At 40.3% G+C, this 26,308-nt stretch overlaps 1 protein-coding gene across 5 annotated transcripts; it reads right to left on the minus strand.

Annotated features, from left to right (window-relative positions):
* Window positions 1-205: 205 nt before the first annotated feature.
* Window positions 206-24,494, minus strand: PPP1R36 (protein phosphatase 1 regulatory subunit 36). 5 transcript variants are annotated; one of them, XM_006072136.3, is made up of 11 exons: window positions 24,122-24,473; window positions 23,497-23,561; window positions 15,814-15,900; window positions 14,841-14,938; window positions 14,675-14,741; window positions 12,676-12,774; window positions 6,219-6,353; window positions 1,768-1,810; window positions 1,261-1,439; window positions 980-1,171; window positions 206-456 (listed from the first exon to the last, which is right to left on the minus strand). In XM_006072136.3, exons 1-11 carry the CDS (start codon window positions 24,185-24,187, stop codon window positions 273-275), a joined length of 1,215 nt encoding a protein of 404 aa, XP_006072198.3. In that variant the 5' UTR covers window positions 24,188-24,473; the 3' UTR covers window positions 206-272. The 5 variants fall into 5 exon arrangements, with proteins under 5 accessions (XP_006072198.3, XP_044780783.1, XP_044780786.1 ...); XM_044924848.1 differs by having other exon boundaries at window positions 23,893-24,470; XM_044924851.1 differs by lacking the exon at window positions 980-1,171 and having other exon boundaries at window positions 24,122-24,494.
* Between the last annotated feature and the right edge of the window lie 1,814 nt (window positions 24,495-26,308).

Genomic DNA, 26,308 nt, shown 5'->3' on the forward strand with positions numbered 1-26,308 from the left:
TTGAGCAGTATAAAAAGGCAAATGTCCTAATACATTACTCTACACAGTCATGTAAAGCCAAGGAAGTAAATAATTAACAAAGCAAACTATTAAATATAGGAAAATGAGCTTTTCAAAAGCTTCCTAGAACTCTTTAGTCTACTGTTGAACTTTTAGCAAAATAATTTGGATAAGTTTTAAAGTTTAATAATAAACACTAGTCATATAAAGTGATTAAGTCAAAGCAGTTTACTTCAAATATAAGACTTAACTACAGAAGTGGAATGTATAGATTATTTAGGGAATGTTGTTTGAGAGGACAGTGTTCTCATGACTAAGTCCAGTGTATCCTGAATCCTCATGTTATTTCTTTCTATCAGGGAAGACGGTTTCCCAGACTTCATGCTTTCTTCTGGATCAAGAGGGATAAGGGTATGGGGGTTGAACTGACATCGAGGCTCCCCCAAGATGCCAACTCTGTGGAAAGAATGATTGGTATAGATGAATCTTTGCTGAGGTCAAAGACTAAGGCATATGGTTGTGCTTTGTATGTGTATAAAGCTGAGACTGATAAACACACACACACAGATTTATGCACCTATTTTTTTTAAGCTTTCCCTATTTCTATGAACCACCACTGTAGTCTTAAATATGGGTCCAAACACTTGACACCTAGCAAGATTTCATACACTTCCCAAAGATTATTCTTCTAATGGGAAAACCTCAGTCTTACAAAGTCTGCTATTTACTTCACCAAATTAAAACTGTTTGAAGTCTAGTATAACTTTCTAGTTTTTTCTAGCCTAGATGCGTATACCAAGAGCCGATCTGGAAAGAAAACAGGTGGACAGGAGCCAGGGATGGTAGGAAGACTGTGTTTCCACCTTTGTTCAACTTTCTGGCAGAAGTACTGTTTCTGAGACCCTGGCCCTCCTGGGTCCCAGCTAGGAAGTGACACACAACACTCAGTCTCTCCTTCCTCTCCCCCGGGGCCACTTACATTGGCATGTGCAAAGAGTCCAGAGTTTCCCTGGGCTCTTGCATCTGGGCTGGGAATTTCGTGCCTATTTGACGGTACTTTTTCTCAGAGACATTCTGAGCTTTTTCTCTGAGAGAGGGCAGCAGAGTGGACAGGACTGGAGAGCGCATGTTAATGGCTTTTTTAATCGCTGGGCGTTTTGCCATCATTCTCCTGGCAGGGAGAAGCAGGGATGACATTTAGGTCACATGATCCTGTTTTCTAGCAATGTCCTTGAACTTAGGAGAGTCAAAAGGTCATACCTGAATTGTACAAAAGTCATGCGCTTCTTCTCCCCTCCTGACTCTTCATCCTCACGCTTCCTTCGAGGAATGTTGAACATGTTGGAACGAAAGAGCCTTCCTATTTCTTCCTCAATCTCTGTGAAGTGTTGACGTCGGAAGACAATCCAGGCTACGTATGTACAGAATGTATAAAAGGACTACGACAGAAGACAGACAAGAATCACAGTCCACAGCTATGCCATGAAAAATGACATGGGAAACTCCCGTCTATGGAACACCGCTAAGGAAATGCAAACCAAGATGACCCACTCTCTCCACATGCCTGAAGAGCTGTGGGAACTTATACACGTACTCACTTTGGCAGGAGGAAAATCAGACCAAAGATTTAAGGAATGGCACACAGCTTATTAGTATCCTTTTTAGAAGATATTTACTAAAAATATGTGCCCGAAAAATAACTATTGGTTATTGCTATACTTCATATTTCATGTCAAAGAGCAGAGTCCCCAAAGGTAAGTGACTCACCTCAAAGAATTTCCAGTCTTTTTGTGTATCTGATATTTTCCCCCTGAAATAAAACAAATTACAACTATAGGTTGTAAAGGAAGTTCAATATTTCAGTGATCTAGGCAATCCTTTATCTTCAAAAGGCCTCTTTGCAGATTATTACCAATGGTCTCATAACTATTTACTCACATAAATGCTATCAAAAAGGCACTGTGAATGAGTGCCAATGTCTTTTTCTTCAACTTCCTAGGTTACCTAGATCAAAACCCCTAGTGTTTGGTTAATCAGTATATCCTGTGAGAAACCATAATGGAAAAGAACATGAAAAATGATGTTTATGTGACTGAATCACTTTGTACAGCAGAAATTAACACAACATCGTAAATTAACTACACTTTATTAAAAAAAATAAAGTGGGACTCATAAAAAAACTAAAATAAATTAATAGAATTTCAAGATATACATAATCAGTATAAATTCAGGATAAACAAGCCAGCGAGAAAATGTACTGTTCCAAATATATCTGGTAAAGTGTATGTTAGGGAGGTGAGGTGAGGAGAGGGGAACGGTGGTGAAGAGGCCACACAAGGTGTTGGTACGAATGGAAATAAAGAACTAGAGACTGAGTTTAAAATAAAGAAAAAACATCTCAAACAGTGGTTATGGCTATTGGATGCAAAAAGAATCAGAAAGAAAACAGACACAGGTTGATAAGAGTGTAATCCAGTAGAAATATAATACAACCCCCAAATGTGACTTAAAACCTTCTAGGAGTCACAGTAAAAAGAAACAGGTGATATTAATTTTAATAATATACTTATTTTACCCCCAAATATTATACTTCAATATGTAATCAATATTTTAAATTATCAGTGAGTTATTTTATTCACTTTTAAACTTTTTGTACAGTGCATATTTTACACTTACAGCACATATTCATGTGGGTCAGCCACGTTCCAAGCACTCAGGAGCCACAGCTGGTAAGTGGCTGCCATGCTGGTCAACAAAGAGGCCTTACAGTCGCCTGTGAGGGTGGAATCCAAAGGAAAGAGGGGGAAGCCAGGCTGTTGGTAAACTCAGAGACTGTCATGGTCTGTTATATGGTTTCTTTTTCCTTCCTGCTAAATGCGGCTCTTAGCTCTAAACCAAATCATATTTTCAGTCATTCCTGAAGGGGTTGTAAAGCCTAGAGCCAGACATATGGGGTTCTGTGCTGGGGAGAGAAAAAAAAAAACTGTGTTCCCACTAGGCCCCCTGCTGCCTTTAGGTTTAAAAGATGGTCAAGGCCTGCTCTGTACAAGGGAAGAAAAATTTCAAAGGTATGTGCTTGGGGGAGGGAAAAGAGGCCTTGGTGCAAGTGACTGAAGATAAGGGTTGGGGAGAAGGACTTAAAGATGACTTAAGCACCTGAGCTTCAAAGAAACCCCTTTGTCCCCATTGCCATCCCCACCGCCAGTCTCTTTGGTCACCGGTCAGGTGACAGCTGCACTGAGAGCAGAGGACGAGGCGTACCTTCCAGGGCAGAAGTGGGGCCGGAGCCAGAATTGGCCATAACCAAAGACCAGATCCAGTTCTATGGGCTTGTGCCATTTGGAGACTTTCTTATCTATCCCGGAAAACACAGAGCGCTTTTACTCAACAAGTTCATCAAAATTTTGCTGAAGATTTTGTAATATCAGGATTTCACAGATGTACTTAGAACAGAAAGACATGTCCTCCTACTTCTCAAGAATCATGAAAGCACCAAATTAACAGCTGCTAAATTACTGGTTCTACTGAAATCTTTATCTCCAGAGATAAACAGTAGAAGGTGTTCTAGTCCAACATTAAGTATGTATACATTAGAAAGAAAAGTCAGAAAATACACAGGAGAATAGAAGCTTGTTCACAACAGGACTAAGTTAAAGAATGATATGTTAAAATCAATTCATAACTCATAACTGGCAAAAACATTGTCCTTGTCTTCTCGAAATAAAAGCAACCAAAAAGAGCAATATAAACTTCATGCAAGGACGCGATCAACACTCATGGCCAATTAACAACTTTTTCTGGTAAAGTCATGTTATAATCTGTTTTACTCAATATCCATTGTTCAGCAATTTGGCCTATATAAAATTTATTATGTGAATGGGGGTGGTGAGCTAAAAAACTGATTATTCTCCAAAGCAGGTGACATTGCCCACAATGGCAGAAAGACCAACATCTCCAGGAAATGTATTGAGGCAATCACTTGTAAACATGAGTTCTTTTAAAAGTTTGTATAAAAAAATACTATGTAATAAAAATGTACTTAAAAATGTTTTTTAGAGTATGTGTTTTTTTAACCTTGTTATAGACAGAGTGTGTCTTTCCCCTATCCTAATTCATATGTTGAAGCCCTTAAAACCCCTCCAAAGTGATGATAATTGGAGATGGGGCCTTTGGGAGATAATTGAGTTTAGACGAGGTCAAGAGGATGTGGCCCCATAATGGGATTAGTGTCCTTTTAAGAAGAGGAAAAGACAGTAGGGAGCTGTCTAGATTTGTTACATTTTCCCTTTCAACTCCAATTCCAGTTCCTACGGAATATTGCTCTTTACAGTATTGGACTTTACTTTCACCACCAGACACAGCCACAACTGAGTTTCTGCTTTGGCCTAGCTACTTTATTCTTGATAAATCTAGACAGTACATTAAAAAGCAGAGAAATCACTTTGCTGACAAAGGTCCACATAGTCAAAGCTAGTTTTTCTAGTAGTCATGTACTGGTATGAGAGTTGGACCATAAAAAAAGCTGAGCGCTGAAGAACTGATGTTTTTGAACTGCAGTGCTGGAGAACACTTTGGAGGGTCCCTTGGACAGCAAGGAGATCAAACTAGTCAATCCTAAAGAAAATCAACCCTGAATATTCCTTGGAAGGACTGTTGCTGAAACTGAAGCTACAATACTTTGACCATCTGATGTGAAAAGCTGACTCATTGGAAAAGATCCTGATGCTGGGAAAGATTGAAGGCAAAAGGAGAAGGGGCCAGCAGAGAATGAGATGGCGAGATGGCATCACCGACTCCATGGACATGAATTTGAGCAAACTCTGGGAGACAGTGGAGGACAGAGAAACCTGGCATGCTACAATCCATGAGGTGGCAAAGAGTCAGACATCACTCAGTGACTGAACAATAACAACAACAACAAAACAGCGCAAATGAACAAAGTTACTTATATAAAGATATTCAATGTAAAAACAGTAAGCATAAAAACTGAAACTACACAAGTGTACACAAGAGGAAAGGTTAAGCACACTGGTATGTTATATAACAGAATAACCACAGTTGCTATTCAAAGTAGTAGGTGAGGTTATATAAGCAGAATACTAGAATAAGGTTCACAGAAAAAAAAATGTGGAACACAAAAAGTATATACAATACAAATATTGGTATTTTGAAAAATGTGGGGGAATGTGGGGAGAGAGAAATTATGTACTGGGTTCTCTGCCAATAAAGTTTAAAAAATTTTTTAAAGTCTGGCCATGACCAGAGACAGGTCTTGAGCTTGTTGTGAAATTAGTACTGTTGTGATGTTGTGAATGTTGGTAATGTTGTGAAATCAGAGAGGGAGATTTTGGGTTAAGGATTGCAATTTTCTCTCCTGTGATTCCAAACTTTCCTGTGATATGACAGTTTAAATTTTTAATTATATTAGTTATTATAAACTGTCGTCCTAAGGTAAACAATTACATCCTTTCACAAACAGGGTCATTTTACTACTCCTACCTTACTCATACCCACAACTGTTTCTGAAAAGCAAGCAGCACAAGGGCAGAGGACACACCCAATACCCCTTCAACACTGGCCCATCACTCGGCTGCTCACCCAACGCAGCCAAGCAGCAACAGGAAAGCATGATTTAATCAAGCTGATATAATTTGAGATTTTTTTATTTTATTTTTACTGTTCTTTAATTTTTATTTGGAAGATAACTGCTGGATAATATTGTGTTGGTTTCTGCCATACAACATCGTGAATCAGCAGTAAGTATACATATGTCCCCTCTCTCTTGAACATCCCTCCTCATCCCTCCCCTCTAGGTCATCAGAGCACCAGGTTGCGCTCCCTGTGTATACTGCAACTTCCTACTAGCTCTCTATTTTATGTATGGTAATGTGTATGTTTAATCCTATTCAATCTGAAAGAAATTTAAACCCAAGTGGTAGCAGGCTGTTAAAACATCTATCACACCTGAAACTAACACAGCATTGTAAATCAACTTTAATTGAAAGAAAGAAAAAGAAAATCAGCTGAGATTCTGGGGTTCTTCCTAGACTCACTTGGCTCTCTCCAACACGACATCACATGAGTTTGGGACAGTCTCAGTTGAGCCCACTTATTCTGTACAACAAAGAATAAGCCTTTCTCAAGGGCACCGAAAGTCAAAATTTAGGGTCATAAGGATGTGGATATACACACAAGTGAAGATCTAAATGGGTGCTTACTTTCCGCAGCTCATGTGATGCTTATCGGGCATTCCCAAGCCCAGGATGAGGACACAGTACTTCTGTGCCAAGTATTTCTGTGCTGCTTCTAACTTACTGATAATCATTTCCATTTCTTTCTTCTCTTCAAGGCCCCTGAAAAGAAAAACAATAATCTGTATTAATTTGGTAAATTTCTTTATCAACTAGTGAAAAGTCTGAAGTATAAACTATTTTGAAACACAAGTGAGTCAACACATCTCACTTATCGTTTCTTTTTTTTTAATTTGAGCTGGGGCAGAGGAAGGTCCTCCAAGTCCTTTGACATTTATCATTGTAATCAGCATCTCAAGTTTATGCCAAATATTATTAATTTATTTATTTTTGGTTGCGCTGAGTTTTCGGTGCTGAACACGGGCTTTCCCTAGTTGCAGAGGGCTACTCTTCCGTTCCAGTGTGAGGGCTTCTCATTGCAGTGGCCTCTCTTGTTGCGGGGCACAGGCTCTATAGCCTGGGCTCAGTAGTTGTGGCTCATGGGCTTAGTTGCTCTGCAGCCTGAGCGATCTTCCCAGATGAGGGATCAAACCTGTGTCCTCTGCATTGACAGGCGGATTCCTATCCAGTGTACCATCAGGGAAGTCCTGAGTATTCATTTTTTAAAGATTCTTTATATATTGTGCCATGTACTCTTGAGAGTCCTGAGTGTTCATTGGAAGAACTGAACTCTAATACTTTGGCCACCTGATGCCAAGAGCAGACTCATTTGAAAAGATCCTGATGCTGGGAAAGATTGAGGGCGGGAGGAGAAGGGGTTGACAGAGGATGAGATGGTTGGGTGGCATCACAGACTCAGGTGGCATCACGGACTCAATGGATATGAGTTTGAGTAAACTCCGGGAGTTGGTGATGGACAGGGAGGCCTGGCTTGCTGCAGTCCATGGGGTCGCAAAGGGTCGGACACGACTGAGTGACTGAACTGAACTGATGTACCCTTAATTTTATACACAGACAGTCCTAATTGAGAACAGCTCAACTAACAAATTCCCTATCCTAGTTTCTGAGGCAGTGAGCAGCCCACTTTCCTGCTGTTTTGGTATAACAGCCATGGAGACTTTTTTCCACCTTAGCGCCCTGAGGGTTTTCCGAGGTTACTACTACGTTTGGGGGCTCAATGTTTGAACTACTCAACGTTTGCCCACCCTCAGTTCTTTGTTTGCTAAAAAGGCAATAGTGAGGAACTACTCTGGGAACTTTGGCATCAATTACAATCACCTCCCTGCTTGCCTGTAAAACACAGCCCCATCCAATTGAATTGCAAATGCACTTTCTAAAAGACAATCTGTTTTTAGGTTACAGCATGTCTGAAGCCTAATTTTAGAAGCTTCACAGTACAATATAGTAGGAAACAACATTGCCAACGATATATTCCAATGATTGCTACTGAAAAGCGAAGTGGCACTGTCTTGTTTCCTGCCCTTTTGTTTTCAGAAAGATTTAAACCAGATGAAACGCACTTCAAACAACAGGAATAGCATCCTGCCCCTTCTGTTGTTAACCACTAGACTAACCACAGGAGGATAAGCTGTGGGGAAAGGGAGTGGGTTTAAGGATAATATAGATGTCTCCAAGCACAAAACTTTATCACACATGGTGAGAAGGCCTGTGAGTCATCAGAATAACATGAGCTTCTGCAATAGATAAAAGTGGGTTCCAACTTTAAATGCCCAAATATCATATAACCCAACACACACTCTCCCACAAGCACCCCAATGACCATCACTGTTTCCGGCCTCCCTGTTTCCTTCAGAAGCACCACCTTCAGCCTTCACCTCTACTTTGCCAGATCTGCCAATAGTTAATCTCTCCTTTTGCTGCTGAAAACAAAGCAAACCAAACAACAACAAAGAAGAAATGGTTTGAAATGTTTAGGCAAATGGTTCTCAAGTCTTAATAAGTGTAAAAAATTTCACCTGGGGTAATTGCTAGACGTCCAAATTCCCAATGCCAACTTCTCTTTCAGATTTTGGTTTCATTAAGTCTGGGTAGAGCCTGGCATTTAAAACAAACCCAGGTATAATCCTCTGGAAAAAATTTTGGTAATAATTTCAAGTGCCATACAATTGGTCGTAAGTTTTGATCCAACAATCTCTCCTGGAAATTTCTTTTTAAAAAAATCATCCAAAGTTAGGGGAGAACTGTAATACATGAAGATATCAATGCAATTATTTATGTCTATCAGAAAACCTGGAGACTCCAAAAATATATAAAATACAGGGATAATAGGAATAGTAATACAGGCTGTAACACAGCCAGTTACTGTTTAAGAACTTGACAAGGATCTAACATGTGAGTCCCTGTGGGATTTAAGCCAGGCACCAAAGTCTGTCCTGTTATCACTATACGACATTGCTTCTTAACAGGCAGATCTATAAGTCACTAACATACAGTGGCTTGATGGAGCGTTATGCCACCATTAAAAATTATAATTATGAAGCTTGTAACAACTTGAAAATACTTATGATGTTTAAAACTCCATACATAGTTGAACCTTTGTTTGGAAGCTATGGAAAATCCATGGACAGAGGAGCCTGGTAGGCTGCAGTCCATGGGGCCGCTAAGAATCGGACATGACTGAGCGACTTCACTTTCACTTTTCTCTTTCATGCATTGGAGAAGGAAATGGCAACCTGCCGGGAGCCGGCATATTGCATATTGAGTGAGGATCTGTAATAGCTCAACTGGAATCCTATCACTGCCAGGAGCCAGCGTGAGGCACTCCGCCCATGACAAAGGTCATGAGGAAGGAGGCTCAGCATACGCAAAGGCGGGATCGAGCCTCAGGAGTCCCCCTGGAAATTCTCGAGCATCTACCCCCAAAACCAGAGTCTGCCTACTTTCTGCTTTGTGCTTTCACCTACACCTCTGACTTTACGGGGGGCTGTCCCCCACTACCTCTCTCTGAAAAGAGAGTTAGCTTACAGCTCCAGTTAATAATTTTTGGATGTGACAGTGTTTCAACCTACAAACTCCTTTGAAAATCCTCTAGCCTGCCTGAATGGGTTTTTCCGGCCACATGTGATTGTTCAGAGCCTCCCAACTGTGAGAGGCAGGAGATGTTCTAAACTGCCTAAACACAGATTCCTTTGAGTAGTTAAAAGATTGATTAGAAATTGTATTGGTGAAGGGTTTTTCACTTGTTGGGCCAATGTTTGCTGCTAAGTCTCCATACTCCTTACCTACTGTGTCCTTGGCAGTGTATTGATTGATATAATGGGTGTATAGAAATGTAAAATGCAGCTTTGTCCAATGCTTTTTGGAAGGCTGGTGCCTGACTTTGGAATAATCACCTTTAGAGAAAGATAAGTTTCTTAAAATGTTAACAGGCCTCCGGGCCAGAAGATGATGTCAATCACCTGAACTTTTGCATATGATAAGTTTACAGGAAAAAAGCCTGGCTTGCTGCATGACTCTACCCCTTCCCCCATTATCCTCTATGCACAACTTAAGGTATAAAAACTACTTTGGAAAATAAAGTGCGGGCCTTGTTCACTGAAACTTGGTCTCCCCATGTCATTCTTCCCTTTAACTTCTAGCTGAGTGTCCATCTGGAGCGCGGATGTCCTCTGCGACCATTTATTTGCCTGGGCTTCTAAGACCCACTCGAGAAGGTGTCTAAGATGGGGCACCTTCCGCTATTCGAGAGGGCGCCTGCGGCCTCCGTGGTCAGAGCTAACCTGGTGTCACGGGTTATATTGATTTTCCGCGTAAACCAAGCCACTCAGCTTCTTTTCTCCACTGAATTTTCCTACTGAGCTATCCTTATTTCAGCCGCTTTTCTCCACTGAATTTCCTCACTGAGCTATCCTTATTCTATTACTTTTTATATCTTTGATGAATAAATAATTAAATAAGTCGCCGACGCCGTCCCCGCTTCGAATACCCTGGATCAGCCGGGGCTGGACCCCGGCAGCAACCCACTCCAGTGTTCTTGCCTGGAGAATCCCAGGGACGGGGGAGCCTGGTGGGCTGCCGTCTATGGGGTCGCACAGAGTCGGACACGACTGAAGCAACTTAGCAGCATTAGCATTGGAAGCTATAAGTCCTAATTAAAAATGGATAACCTTAGCAACAGAAAGCCAATCTGACTAGTAAGGGATGAGAGCATACCCCACAGACATAGACTGTAGAGTTAAAGAGACGTGTGTTCTAGTCTTAGCTCCACCACTAACTTGGCAGGTAACCTCCAGCCAGCTATTTAAACTCTCTGAGCCTTAGCTTCATCATCTGTAAAATGGGGATAAGGCTTCTTCTTCTGGAATGAGGTCTTTTAGTCATCTAAGATCATCAAAGTGTACCTTTGATATCTTTCTATATCTCTTCCTGCTCTCCTCTCACAGGTTATAGGCTTTCCTTCCAAGTGCCAACCACTAGGTTAGGATAAAATGCATTATCTTATCTAATTTGGACAATAACTGAAAATGAGTGCTACTATTATCTCTATGTTAGACCTCATTATTTTGACTGAAATTAATTTTTAAGTTATGCCCAGATATCTCAATTTGTTTCTATTATAATAAATAAACCAATCAACTAATGGAGACTTGAAAATGAAGTCATGCTGTTTTAGAACACACCACAGAACCATTACTTTTAAGGCTTGAATTTTTCAGTCATTCTGTAACTGATTCCTTCTATGAAAATATACAAATATCACTGAAAAAAAAAGTGAGTGTTAGTCGCTCAGTTGTGTCTGACTCTTTGCAGCCCCATGGACTGTAGCCCCCCCAGACTCCTTTGTCCATGGAATTCTTCAGGCAACAATACTGGAGTAGGCAGCCATTCCTTTCTCCAGGGGATCTTCCCAACCCAGGGATTGAACCCAGGTCTCCTGCACTGCAGGCAGATTCTTTATCATCTGAGCCACAGGGAAACCCCAACCAAATATTACTGGGTAATTTTAGTACATTTCAAAAATAACTAAGAAACTTTTCTTCTCTGTTATTTATTCTTATAGATTAAGAACTGAAACAATGTCTCTGGCTTGAGTAGCAATAACCTGCAGAATTTGAAAACACTATACAAAATAAAAGCTAATATGCTACCAAAGTCTAATAAATTCTCTTTGGAAACAGTAAGACTCCTCAAAGTTTCTGAGCCCACAGCTGGCTTGAGCCCCTCTGCTACCATAGAAACACTTCATGATCTCTGGCTGCTCTGGTGGATGTTGCATATTATAATGGCTTTACTGGAGCAGCAAAGTTTGAATTATTTATTTGGTTCCTTAGAAAACTGCTATCCCAATACATTCATCTGTCCACAAAATGTTTCTCAGGCTGCTTGTTTATGTGCAAGGATTTTGCATTTTGAAAACATTCCACAGCAACAAACTGATGACTCTTATCCAGCATTCCTAAGAGCTAAATCATTGGGTTGGTTCCACATGTACTGGGGAAGGCACTGGGAAAGTTTCATGGCTTGCAAAGGTCACCATGCCTGAGAGGCATTGTTCCACTTGGGACGCTGAGTTCCCAGATTCTTGCCCTGTATAGCTCTGAGCCACCTCCACCTAAAGTGATTAAATTCTTCATATGTAGCCTATGAAATCTTGTTTTCTTCTGTGATGTGGAATATCATTTGGGTCATACCTATTAATTTTTTTTAATTCTTAGTTTTTTTAAATTAGATGCTTACAAACCCTTTAGCAAGAACTTTGTAAGCATGAAAAACAGAAATAATATCTATATCCACATTGTTCAATATGGCTGTGAGCCACATGTAGCTGCTGAGCACTTTGAGCAGCTAGTGCTCACCTATTCCTCAATTCCTCTGAATTGAGGAATATTATAAAATAGACCTTATTTCAAAAACTTGCTAAATAAAAGTAAAGTATTTTATTAATAACTTCCTAACATTGACTACAAGTTGGAATGACAATATTTTTGAGTCATTGGATTAAATAAAATACCTTGTTAAAATTAATTTCACCTGTATCTTTTTGCAATTTAAAAACACAGCTATCAGAAAAGTTTAAATTACATACATAGCTCTCAAAAGTTGAGCATACTCTTCTATTGGGCATTGCTGGTCTATATTATTTGGAATATTTCATTAACAGAATACCCATCTGAAGTATTCAGTGAGCGTTAAAACTGAAGAACTCCTCCCTGTAAAATGTTTAATAATAATAAACATTTTATTTTTTATCTTATAAGAGAAACATTAAATAAACATTTTATCTTAATAATCCAAGATTTCTCAATTTCCATCATCTCTTTAGCCTACACAAAATTTAGTTCTAATACTGGCAGTGATAAAGCTTTAAAGTGCACTATGGGGAATTTCCTTGTGGTCCAGTGGTTAGGACTGGTGTTTTCACTGCCAGAGCCCTGGGTTCAATCCCTGGTGGGGAACTAACATCCTGAAAGTCCCGAGGCTCAGCCAGAAATAAATAAATAAATTTTTTAAAAATTCTACTTACACCATATAGCTTTTGGGTTTCTTTTCCTGTGAGATTTTTTCCAAGTAATAATATAAGTAGTACAACAATGCCATAAGGAAATTGTCAAGATTCTTATTCCTATGAGGAGATTAAAAGAAAATAATGACAACGTATTTCAATCATGAAGCTAGTCATAAAAAAAATACATAGGCACACAACACAAGAATAAGTAGAAACACATGTCAGCATACCCATCACACAACTAGTTTACATTTAAAATTCTACCTACTATAACTGTTGGAAGATATAAGAAATCTGACTTTTGTAAACAAAACTTTTTAGGAGGTCACAATTCAATTACAATTTTCCTTATCAGTTAGTTTTCATTTTTTAAAAGTTTTTATACTATAGGTAACTTTGTTGTTCAAAAAATGTATACAAACGTATGAGGTAAAAAGGCTCTCCCCTCACTCTTTTGTCACCATCCTACTCCTTAATGGTACCCACTGTTAAGAGTTTGGCATGAATCCATCCTAACCTTTCTAGACCACAGACAATCACATATAAGGTCCTCCCCTACCAACACACATACATATGCATGAATATATGCCTTAATTTTTTTGGTAACAAATGGGACAATGCTGTATACACAAGTCTTTGCAACGTGCTTCTGTCACTTATCTGTGTAGGATGGACCTCTTTCCATGATACCATGTATAGATTTTTCTCATTTTTTTTAAACAGCTGGATAAAGTATTCTGTGGCTCATAATTTAATCCTGTACCGATGGATATTTAGGTTTTTTAAAAATATTATAGACATTGCTGCAGTACTCATTCTTATAGCCACATTTTTGAGTAACTTCCTAGAAGTGAAAATGCTAGGACACAGAATATCTGTACATTAAAGTTTCATAAGTTTTGCTCTCCAAAAAGATTGCATTGATTTACAGTCCTACATCATTTGTTTTAAAACTAAAAGCCTTTGTTTTCTTTCCAAATATTCTTACAATTTTTGCTGCTTCCTTTCTAGCCCCAGATGGAAATGTTTACTGTGGCATGCTTTCCTTAAACATACCTTGAGAGCAAGATGAAGATGAGCAGTGCAGACTTTTTTTCCACGATATTAATAATTACCTGTCCTAGGCTGGGTTCTCTCAGAAATGTGCCATGAGACAGATGTGAGAGTAAGTAGTTTACTTGGAAATGATCAGAGTAAACATCAGTAAGGGAGCAGAGAGGTGAGATAGAAAAGGGGTGCTAACAAGTTCATTATCACTGTGTAGTTCGGTCCCATGGGGGACTCTGGAAGGCAGTATAGAAAACTCAAAGTTATCCTGACAGGTGGAAGGTGGGCTATTTATCTGCCAACTCTCCCTCCAGCCCATCACTGACTGGAGGCTGCTTCTGGGACGCTGACTCCCTAGTGCCCCAAGCTTGCCCTGTAGTCTGGCTGAGTGTGCTCCTGCCATAGAATAAAGCATCAGGCAGAGACTCTCAGATGTTTTCCATAAATGGTCTTCGCTGAACGCTGAGGGAATCTGAGGGCGCTCCCACAGTTCAGGATACGCATCTTCCACTGAGCGGTCCAAGTGCAGCTGTCACGTGGAGCACCTTCCACGAACAGCCACCTGCGACAGCAGGACTTCCAAACTTGTATCTGAGCAAACTGACCCTTAGGAAGGACAAGAAGCTCTGCCAGAGTCACACACCTAGTACTTGGGGCTGCCAGACACAACTAGTGGAGAACACTGATCTTCAGTAAGTGAGCATACCCTTTAACTAACATACACACAGTGTATACTCATTGGAACTCTGACAATATGCTCTCCAAACTCCTTGACTTTATTTTGGGCTCCTGTGACCTGACTTTTTCTCCCTGTGGTCTCAGTCTTTGAAACAGAATTCTGTTTCAAAGGAGGATGGCTAGCACAGAGCCAGCTCTTTCTCCTAAACTTAGATTTTTCATCATTTATCAGATGGAATGACTTCAAAATAAAAGATAAAGGATCTAAAATGTCTCACAAAGCATTACATACCTCATAAATGTTGTAAAGGAACAGATACGCGGCATCTCAGTATCTTGTAGCAAAAGCAAAGCCACAACTGAAGGGAGAGAAGATGGACAGTTGAAAGAGGGATGAACTGCTGCATTAGAGGCTGACACCAGGGAACACATGTAAGGATGATGACACAGTTACTCACATTTAACATCATGGAGTGTAACGTTGCCTTGCTGACTCCGTTTCTCTAAGCCTCTGGGTGACTTATCGTCTCTTAGGGCAAACCTTTTATCTGTCAACCTGTTAGGGGATATGACAGTCTCTAGTAGTGCTTTAAAAAATTTTTTTTTAATTTTTGGCTATTCTGGGTCCTTGTTGCTGCAGGGTTTTTCTGGTTGCACAGAGCAGGGGCTACTCTCTAGTTGCAGCGAGCAGGTTTCTCACTGCCATGGCTTCTTTTGTTGGGGACCATAGGCTAGGGCATGTGAGCTTCAGCGGTTGCAGCACATGGGCTCAGTAGATATGGCTCCCAGGCTCTAGAACACAGGCTCAACAGCCGTGGCACATGGGCCTAGTTGCTCCACAGCATATGGGATCTTCCCGGATCAGGGATGGAACTTGAATCTCCTGCACAGCAGGTGGATTCTTTACCACTGAATCCCCAGGGAAGCCCTTTAGTAGTACTTTGAAAGGTTTTAGTTGTATTTAATCTATCCTGAGGCACAGAGAGTATTTACTATAAAGTAAGAAGACCCTGAGTGTTATATGTGGGTTTCATTTAATGTAGGATCATTTTGGAATATATTTTATTAAACATTATATATACTATGCTAGGGATAGGAGGAATGCATACTGCCTGACATAAAATGAAAATACCAATTTCACCCAAAACAGAACATTTAGCTCATCTGTTTTTGGCATATCTATCATTTTCAATTCATTTTAAAAGTATAAGAAGCTGAAAATTCATTTGTAGCCAAATTATCACAAGAATACACTATTGGGATGACTAGCTCCCATCATAATTGTGAAATAGTGCATCTTCTTTCCTTAATGTGTATTTGCATTTCAACTTAAGATGATGGGAGTGATATTTTCTTAAGAGTTTGTAGAGGCTTAAGCCATTCTGCTAAGAGGCGCTATTAGCAACACTGCCATGGTGGTAGTTAAGCTACCTGTCTGAAGCCGGACCATCAATTTCAACAAAGTGAACTGCTTTGCCTTTCTTTCCTCTTTCCTTGAATTCCACTGCAGGTGTAAAACTGTAATAGAAATGAGAAAATTAGGAACTTAATCTTTTCTTGGGAGAAACTAATCAGAGCATTGCCACAGCTCATGGAACCTTAGGACTGATACATATTGTGAGTGTCCTGGAGAGAATCGGAGGTACATCCACACTTAATCCATGTATTCACATGTGGAACAACCACCTAGGAAAAGATGAAAAGATTGGACTTTGTATTCAGCATCTACATATCACTAGCCCCCAGAATACCACCATAAACAAATCATTTCATCTGAAAATCCAGCTGTAACTTCACAAGAAATAGAAGGCTTGTGATTGATTTGGAAGGATTTTTTTGATTTACTGAGTACTTGTTAGATGCAAAGTGCTTTGAAGTATGATCTCATTCAATCCTCACAGCAACTCTATGAGGAAAATATTGCTACTGTCACAATTCTTCCATTATGAGAAAGACTGAAGTTTAGAAAGAGATTAAGTAAACTGACCAAGATCACTTGGCAAGTGCCAGAGCCAGAACCGGGGCCAGTTCTCTAGCTACAGAGCCATGTGCTTATCCACCAGGCAGTCCTGCCTCCCGAGCAGGACTCAGTTGTCATCGCTGTGAACTCTTCTAAAAGCTTGATTATCTCTAAGGTTTCAGGACCCTTTACTTAACTCAGGGTTTCTTAGATTCTTTAGCTTGTGTACAAGCATTATTGACCAGTAATGGGCCTAACAAACAATGGACCACAATTAAGCAACAATAAATATATACTGAGGCCATACTCTGTGTCAGGCATTATTGTAATATCAAAAATAAGTGTTGTCTGACAAGAGTGTCCACTTTCACTACTATTATTCAACATAGTTCTGGAAGTCCTAGCTACAGCAATCAGAGAAGAAAAAGAAATAAAAGGAATCCAGATCGGAAAAGAAGAAGTAAAGCTCTCACTGTTTGCAGATGACATGATACTGTACATAGAAAACCCTAAAGATAGTATCAGAAAATTACTTGAGCTAATCAGTGATTTTAGCAAAGTTGCAGGATACAAAATCAATACACAGAAATCATTTGGATTTCTATATAATAACAATGAAAAATCAGAAACAGAAATTAAGGAATCAATCCCATTCACCATTGCAACAGAAAGAATTAAATATCTAGGAATAAACTTACCTAAGGAGACAAAAGAATTGTACACAGAAAACTATAAGACATGGATGAAAGAAATCAAAGATGACATAAACAGATGGAGAGATATTCCATGTTCCTGGCTAGGAAGACTCAATATTGTGAAAATGACTATACTACCAAATGCAATCTACAGATTCAATGTAATCCTTATCAAATTACCAATGGCATTTTTCACAGAACTAGAACAAAAAATTTAGCAATTCATATGGAAACACAAAAGACCCCAAATAGCCAAAGCAGTCTGGAGAAAGAAGAATGGAGCTGGAAGAATCAACTTTCCTGACTTCAGGTTATACCACAAAGCTACAGTCATCCAGACAGTATGATACTGGCACACAAACAGAAATATAGACCAAAGGAACAAGATAGAAAGCCCAGAAATAAACCTATGCGCCTACGGGTACCTTATTTTTGACAAAGGAGGCAAGAACATACAATGGGGTAAAGACAGCCCCTTTGATAGATGATGCTGGGGACACTGGACAGCTACATGTAAAAGAATGAAATTAGAACACTTCCTAACATCATACACAAAGATAAACTCAAAATGGATTAAAGACCTAAATGTAAGACCAGAAACTATAAAACTCTTAGAGGAAAACATAGGCAGAACACTCAATGACATAAATCAAAGCAAGATCCTCTATGACCCACCTCCTAGAATAATGGAAGTAAAAGCAAAAGCAAAATAAGTGGGACCTGATTAAACTTATAAGCTTTTGCACAGCAAAGGAAACTATAAGCAAGGTGAAAAGACAACCCTCAGAATGGGAGAAAATAATAGCAAATGACACAACTGACAAAGGATTAATTTCCAAAATATACAAGCAGCTCATACTACTCAATGCCAGAAAAGCAAACAACCCAATCAAAAAGTGGGAAAAAGACCTAAACAGACATTTCTCCAAAGAAGACATACAAATGGCTAACAAAGACATGAAAAGATGCTCAACATTGCTCATAATCAGAGAAATGCAAATCAAAACCACAATGAGATATCACCTCACACTGGTTAGAATGGCCATCATCAAAAAGTCTACAAACAATAAATGCTGGAGAGGGTGTGGAAAAAAAGGAATGCTCTTGCACTGTTGGTGGGAATGTAAATTGATACAGCCACTATGGAAGACAGTATGAAGATTCCTTAAAAAACTAGAAATAAAACCACCATATGACCCAGCAATCCCACTCCTAGGCATATACCCTGAGGAAACCAAAATTGAAAAAGATACATGTATCCCATTGTTCATTGCAGCACTATTTACAATAGCTAGAACATGGAAGCAACCTAGATGTCCATCAACAGATGAATGGATAAAGAAGTTGTGGTATATATATATAATGGAATATTACTCAGCCATAAAAAAGAATACATTTGAGTCAGTTCTGATGAGGTGGATGAACCTAGAACCTATTATATAGAGTGAAGTGAGTCAGAAAGAAAAAGATAAATATTGTATTCTAACACACATACACGGAATCTAGAAAAATGGTACTGAAAAATTTATTTATAGGGCAGTAGTGGAGAAACACAGAGAATAGACTTACAAACATGGGGAGAGGGGAGAAGAGGGTGAGATGTATGGAAAGAGTAACATGGAAACTTACGTTACCATATGTAAAATAGATAGCCAATGGGAATTTGCTGTATGGCTCAGGAAACTCAAACAGGGGCTCTGTATCAACCAAGAGGGGTGGGATGGGGTGGGAGATGGGAGGGAGGTTCAAAAGGGATGGGGTATATGTATACCTATGGCTGATTCATGTTGAGGTTTCACAGAAAACAACAAAATTCTGTAAAGCAATTATCCTTCAATTAAAAAAATAAATTAAAAAAAAACCATTCTCTGATTACAGTCAATGCACAGATTCTCAGGATTATTAGGAAATGCTTAATAGGAAAACAGAAAAAAGTGTTTTAAAGACCAGTAGGATGCGGTTCCTGCCTTATAAAGAGTGCATTTTATAAGAGAATTGTGGTGTCTACCAAATACATTAGTTTGGCAGCCACTGTGGATTATGATGTTTATTTTTCTGCCTGAAATAACGCCACACTGATAACATGACCTAGAAGTTTAATCTCTGCCCACGGTTACAGGTCTCTTTGTTAAGTGTAGATATAGTAGATAGCAGCACTTTCCCCCCGACTTTAATCATTCTCTAAGCATGCACATACACTCTTATCATCTCCTTGTCAACATAAGTTTTGAAACAACTTCCTTTACATTTTTTCTGGCATTGGTTGCCCACAAAGTCATAATTTTAGAGAAATACCTGCCATGGGAATAATAAAGTTAATCAGTTTGGTACTTTCTTCTTCCAGGAGTTTTTGCCAGCATCCTGGCAATATTCAGATTGAAAACTAGGTTAGAATCTAAAAGCATATATATACTTTTAGATATGTCACCTCAAGGGAATGATTTTTTTCTTTTGTTCAGAACATTGACACCAAGTTGGTTAGTGGATGATTCCTGAACTTTTCATTCTTTCTTGTCCTCTTCTTATCACTGGTCTCCATGGATTGGGTATTTAGGGGGAGGGTGTGCTGAAACACTGAGAAAAAAAGAAGTGAAAGGATACCAAATGGTGATAGTGGCCGTCTCCAGAGAGAGATGGGGATCGGATAGGACAGAGAGGCGGTACGGTGATGAAGGGAGCTATCTTCCCCAGCTGTATGCTTTTGTATTATTTGAAGTTTTTTTTTTGTAATAACAAGAATTTGTGTCGTGTGCATGCTGTCATGTCTGACTCTTTGTGACCCTTTGGACTGTAGCCTTTTAGGCTCCTCTGTCCATGGGATTTCCCAGGCAAGAATACTGGAGTAGACTGCCATTTCCTCCTCCAAGAATAAAAAGAATGTATTGATATATTACCTGCATACCTTAAAAAATGTTGATAGAGGTATAGAGGAAGAAACAGTATGTGGTCAGTACATTCTATTGACAGACCATTTAGATAGTCTTTAACAAGATGGTCAATTCCTCTAAACATTCAGACGTTTTCTAACAGCTCTGTGAAGTCCATTCTGCTTGCTGGATATCTAATGTGCAGCATTGATATTAATATAACCACCTTAAACAAGAACACAAAGCTGTTTTCAGTTTTCCCTTGGACCATCAAAGTGTTTGGGGCACTTATAAGCCATTGGCTGTTAACTCTCCCCCCAGGCTAAAGAAATTTCAGGTCACCAGCCCTTTCCATGGTTTCTCTTCTCTAGGAGATGAGAGAATACAGAAACACCCAATCTCAGTTAATGTCAAATGAAACTGCTTCTCTCCTAACCTTGTTTCAGATCCATCCCTACAATTCAACATTTCTTCCCCTGTTAGTTTCCCTGAGTTAAACTGGAGATGAGAGAGCCTTATGGTAAGGAAAAGGACACGTTTGGGATCTTACAGATCAGGTCTGTGAACTAAGTCAAGTGAACTTAGAATTATAAAGGCATAAGATCATAGAATTTGGGGTTAGAGGACATCAAAAAGATCATCCAGTAGATGGATGTCATTTTACTGATGGAGAACTAAGGCTCAGAGAGGCTGACCGTGTCTCAGCATTTGAAACTTGTGGCAGTGCATGCCCTTAGCCAACAGTCTGACATTTACTGCTAAACCTTCATCTTTATTTTTATGACCTCTGGACATGTAACACCTTCCCACACTTGTCTGAGTGGCTTTTAACTTGACTAAAGTCATCCTCTGGTTCAGATGGTGAGATGGATTCCTCCTTGTGAGTGTCCTGCCATAGCTCTGAAAGCAGCCTATGCTCACAGTGCTTTTGGAATCACTAAGCAGCAGCACTAGTAAAAATTGAAAATTGTCCCTTAAATTGCACCTCTGATTGGCTCCTAAACCACATTCTGACCTAGATCTATACTTTCTTCCAATCTTCATAGTCCCTCCTTCAATCTGGCAACCTATTTAGACCACGTTGTGTTGATGTGCTTTCCTGATATTTCTAGAACAATCATGTCATTTTTCCTTTGCCCTGAAACAAATGAGAAAAAACAGTCATATTTTCTCCTAGAACTCATCACTAAGATGCAGAGGGTTGGACCACTCTTGGCTTCCACACCATTAGAGCTCTTCAGGGGTTACTAGAGTCTTTTCTTAAGCTATGTTGAAAAATAAGTCCAAGGCTTCTGGAGGTGTAGTTTCCTGTGCGTCCTCAGGGGAGTCCATGACCTTAGCAAAGACTCAGACAGGGGCTGATTCTCTCTCAGCTGGAAGAAGAAGGCACCTGAAACATGAAATGATAGAACTATAGACACTGTCAGAGAGATGCATGTCTTGTGGGCCAACTCACCTGTGAATAAAGGTATTCCTTTCTGTAAAAGATCCTTTGATGTGGACCATTTTAAAAGTCTTTATTGAATTTGTTAAAATATTGCTTCTGTTTTATGTTTGGATTTTTGGCCCTGAGGCATGTGGTATCTTAGCTCCCTGACCCGGGATTGAACCCATGCTCCTGCATTGGAAGGTGAAGTCTTAACCACTGGACAGCCAGGGAAGTCTCCACGGTATTCCCTCTTTAACAAATAAGAAAAAAATGGACATGCAAGCTGATGAACTATGCAATGCCCTCATTTACTCCTCAGAAGCCATTATTATTTAATTTTCTGAATAAGGGAACTTACAATTAACAAGGCTAAGTAACTTGACAAATTATGACCACCAAATTAGTAGCAGAACCAGGATTTGAACCCAGGTCTCCCTCCAAACCACTCTCCATGGTCTTTTTCTTAAGAAATAATGACCATCCTTTCCCTGCCCATTACTGTGTCATTTCATGCATGGAGGTAATGGGTATACTGCTATATTCTGATACAGTTATCCTCCTCAGGGTATAATCTGCAAAGGTCAGACACTCTGCTTGTGAATAGGGCACTACTTCTCTGAAAGTTAAGAGTCCCAGTGTCATTCATCCAGGAAAGATTCCAGGAACTGCAAGGTGGGGGAGAGGAAAAGGGGTCATCTTCTCTTGACCTGAATCTGAGAGTACCTAGATGTCTGTGAACTCCTGTTGGCTAGTGGGTGTAAAAGGTGACCTACCTACCCTAGGTGGAGGGAGACCAAAATCATGGAAGAAATCTCCAAGGTCTTAAATTGATGTGCTAGAACTTGACCACTCCTGAGATCAAGCTGTTAGTTTGCAAAGCAGATTATCTGGGTACATGACACTCCAAATTCCCTCCCACAGCCCCCATGTCCTCAGTACAGTATGCGCTTGTTCAGTAAACATTTGGTGAGTGCCTACTCTGTGAAATTCTGGAGACGGTTTCAGGGATGTGAAGATGACTAAGACAGTTCCTGCCACTGAGGGCTTACAGTCTATAGGAGGGAGATGCTGTTTAAAGTGGAAAGGACTTTGGCATCAGATAAATCTTGGTTCGAAATGTCAGTTCTGCTGTTCTGGCTGTGTGGCTTTGGCTTAATTGCCTCATCTCCCTGAGCCATGTTTCTTCATCTATGTAGTGGAGAGGAGATATTAACACTCACTTTTCAAGGCTGTTTTAAGAATCAGAAAAATATGCAAATATCTGGGACATAACAGGTGCATAGCAGATGGTGGCTAGTCTTGTTAGTTTAGCAAAACACTTAACAGAGTCAATATTTTCCCAGTGGAGAATTAAAACGTTCTAATCTTCCCTAGTAGCTCAGTTGGTAAAGAATCTGCCTGCAATGCAGGAGGACCTGGTTCAATTCCTGGGTAGGAAAGATCTGCTGGAGAAGGGATAGGCTACCCACTCCAGTATTCTTGGGCTTCCCCTGTGGCTCAGCTGGTAAAGAATCCACCTGAAATGTGGGAAACCTGGCTTTGATCCTTGGATTGGGAAGATAAGATCCCCTGGAGAAGGGAAAGGCTACCCACTCCAGTATTCTGGTCTGGGTCACAAAGAGTCAGACGTGACTCTCACTTTCTTTCTTTCCTCTAATCTAATAATTTTACCTTGTAAAATTTACTGTCTATTGCAGCAGGTATAACATGGTCTCATTAATGTAAAACTCTATTTCTATAACTCAAAAAAGCAATTTTATAAAGTAGTTAATAATATAGAGTGTTAACCAAGTAGACGTAGATTTAAAACATCTTAGTCACCTCTGAGCTGTGTGATATGGCCAAGTCTGTTAGCTTTCCTCAAACTTCTTAGCCCTTTGACATCAGTTTCTTCATATGTAAAAGTGGATTAACATGCAGCTGTTTCAAAGGGTTGATAAACTGATTAGCACAGTTTCTGGTACATAGGAAGCAGCTGATAAATGTCATCAGAAAGTGATATCTGGAAGGCTGCCAAAATAGTTATCTCTAGATGCTGAGATTTCAGGAGACATTCATTTTATTCTTTGTACTCTTCTGTATTGCTTGAATTTTTTTTTTTTTTTACACAAACATGTAATTTCCCTAAAAGCTATAATATAATAAAATTTTGTTAAAATTTACCTTCTGAATTCAAGTGTTTTGGTTTCATCTTTCCAGTACCACGTCCCTAATCGCAATCCCAATTGCTGTAAAATGAAATGATTGCAGCAAAAATAATTAAAGGTTCAATTTAAAATCAACATGTCATAATGAACTTTTAACAATAATTCTCACTAGTTGCTCTTTAACGCTACAGAGCCTTAAACTTTACTACAGGTTCGCACTCTCCAAGGCTGAGTAGCTACCAGCTCGGAGCCTTTCCTCTCCGGGGATCCCAGCCGGACCGAGCAGGACTGCTTCCTCCGAGGGTTTCTTATTTTGCAGACAACCCATCAGAGGTGGTGAGGTGGAACTTTCCTACATCTGGATATCAGCGTGGGGAGCCGGAATTCAATTCTGACCGTTTGCTGAACACACCTCCATCATCTGGTTTTCGCAGACCACTTTGCCCAGGTCTCGCGTCGAGTGCGGCTCGCCCCAGGCTACGGCGGCGCCGCCCGGGGAGCGCGGAGGGCAAGGCCGCGGCTGAGGCAGTGTAGGCGCCGCGGCCCAGCCACCGAGCCCCGTCGGGCGCCGGAGGTGGGCGGGGGCCGCAGGGTCGTCCTTCCACCCGCCGCGGGGTGGGGTCGGCCGAAGCTGCACTTACATCCGACAGGGCAGACTGCGCGTACAACCGCTGCCGCCTCGAATAAAACTCCGGAACACGACTCATGGTCTCCCGCTGGCCGCTTCAGAGCGTCGCCTGGAAACCGTGACTGGGGGCGGGGCCGGGGCCGGGGGCGGGACCCTGCTTCCTACGCCGCTGCGGCTGGTGGCCGTAGCTCCCGCCTCTGCCTACACCCCGGGCAGCGGTGGCGCGCTGGCCTCTCACTGCGAAGCTGCCCGAGGGTTTCTTGCTTAGGAGTCAGTTCTTCGTGCCTTCCCACCGAGAAGCAAGCCACGTCACTGGCTTTGTTTTTAATTAGAAAAACTAGATTCAGTTCCATAGGGAAACTCCCTTTGTTCCCAAGTTTGATAGCACGAAATGAAGTTTAAATCCAGGTTGGAGAAACAAAAAAAAAATCCAGGCTGGGACTAAATTGATTGGGGCGGGGTGTGGGGTGGGGTGGCGTGGCGTGGCGTGAGTGGTGCAACCGTGGAAATCAAGGTTTTTGATGTGGAAGTCGTTTGAAGATACCCAAATGATCGGTGTTTGAGGATTCTTAAGGAGTAATGTATGTAAAGCATCACCCTGAATTAAAGTACTGAGAATTAGTGTTGCTGAAAGCAAAGAACCTTGGTTTGTGTCAGTGGGTATTCAACAGTGTCTCTCATTTGTGTACAACTCTTTTGCAACCCCCCATGGACTGTAACCCATTACGCTCCTCTATCCATGGCATTTCCCAGGCAAGAATACTGGAGAAGGTAACCATTTCCTTCCCGAGGGGATGGAACCCCCTGTCTCTTGCTTTGGCAAGTGGATTCTTAACCACTGAGCAACCTGGGGAAGTCCACGTTCAACTTCATTTCTGCATTTACTTTGTCTTGTAATTTCTTCTTGCAACTGAGTTGATACGCAGATTGTTTGGTATTTTCCCCCTTCTAACACTGATGGTAAGCAATGCTAAATGACACTATATGACTGGGAATGCCTCATATATTCTTTTGTTTTAGCTCCACAACTTAATTAGCATTAAATAGATGGTCAGTAACTACCTGATTTTATTTTCATATAAACTTATGAATCCCACATTGGTGGGATGATGGATAACACCCATTTACTAGTTGGTTTCTTTTTTTTTTTCGGCTGCACCCTACACACATGTGAGATCTTAGTGCCCCAACCAGGAATTGAATTTGGCACCCCCTACATTGGAAGGTGGAGTTTTAACCACTGGGGAAGTTCCTTGCATAAACTTTACAAACAAGAGCAATAGACACTCCACTGCTTCCCCTTAACCCCACCATCCTAGTCTACTTGGTAACACACAATCACTGTTCACAGTAGTATAAAATTGTAAACACCTAGATTCATGATCCACTCTCTTGAGTCCACTGCTGGTAACTGCTCCAATTGGCTCAGATATAAGGAAACCCACCAGTACACTGGCAATGTTGCTTTGAGGCTATGGCCTTAAGAGGCTGGCTTATTATAAGATGACTCACTTGAAAAGAATTCACCGAAATATCCCAGTCTTCAAAAGCTTTTCTCCAACCTGGGTATTTAACTTTGGGTGGGAACAAGGAGAAATAATGAGTTGAAGCTCCAAAAAGGACCAAGGAAGAACAAGGACTCTGGGTGGTACCCATTTACCACACTTCCAGGCAACCTCTTCAGTTTAGCTAAATGAGTGAAGAAATGCTAATAGAAAACCAAAGATTTTTTATACCTTACCGTGTTTAACTTTAGGCTGTCTAATATACAAAACTAAAGGTAAAAATAAAGGAATTGAGAACCCAGAACAATGACCTACATAAAAGTTACATGACAAGTTACCACAGCTGTGCTAGAGGGCCATGTTAATACTTAGAGGAAACCCTGGATAACTCTGAATGTACCATCTTATATTTCTGTGTTACTAGACCCTAACGAAAGAGGGAGTAAAAATTGTTTTTATGACTCTAAATCATTATTTTTAAAGTGACCCACTCATCTAGATTTTCCACCAGTTTTTTTAATGACATTAGAAACTCACAACCTAATATGGAAATATAATTTTCTCTTAAAAAAAAAGTCATGATGCAATGAAGTAGGGGAAAGGTGCTGTCTAAATATTTAATAATTTCAAATGTCCTGTAAGGATTTTTTCTTTTTGGCCTAATTAAGTTCTTAAGATCACAGAAGTAAGAGCAT

The sequence above is a fragment of the Bubalus bubalis genome, chromosome 11 (assembly GCF_019923935.1).
Source record: "Bubalus bubalis isolate 160015118507 breed Murrah chromosome 11, NDDB_SH_1, whole genome shotgun sequence".
NCBI classification, from domain to species: Eukaryota; Metazoa; Chordata; class Mammalia; order Artiodactyla; family Bovidae; genus Bubalus; species Bubalus bubalis.

What these genes read in the sequence shown, in the direction of transcription:
- PPP1R36 (XM_006072136.3), bottom strand. Translation starts at nt 24,187, where the DNA reads ATGAGTCGTGTTCCGGAGTTTTATTCGAGGCGGCAGCGGTTGTACGCG. An exon ending in GATGGTCCGGCTTCAGACAG is followed by an intron (nt 14,939 to 15,813) that starts GTAGCTTAACTA and finishes ATCCCCTAACAG; the next exon opens with GTTGACAGATAAAAGGTTTG. An exon ending in TACACTCCATGATGTTAAAT is followed by an intron (nt 14,742 to 14,840) that starts GTGAGTAACTGT and finishes CTCTCCCTTCAG; the next exon opens with TTGTGGCTTTGCTTTTGCTA.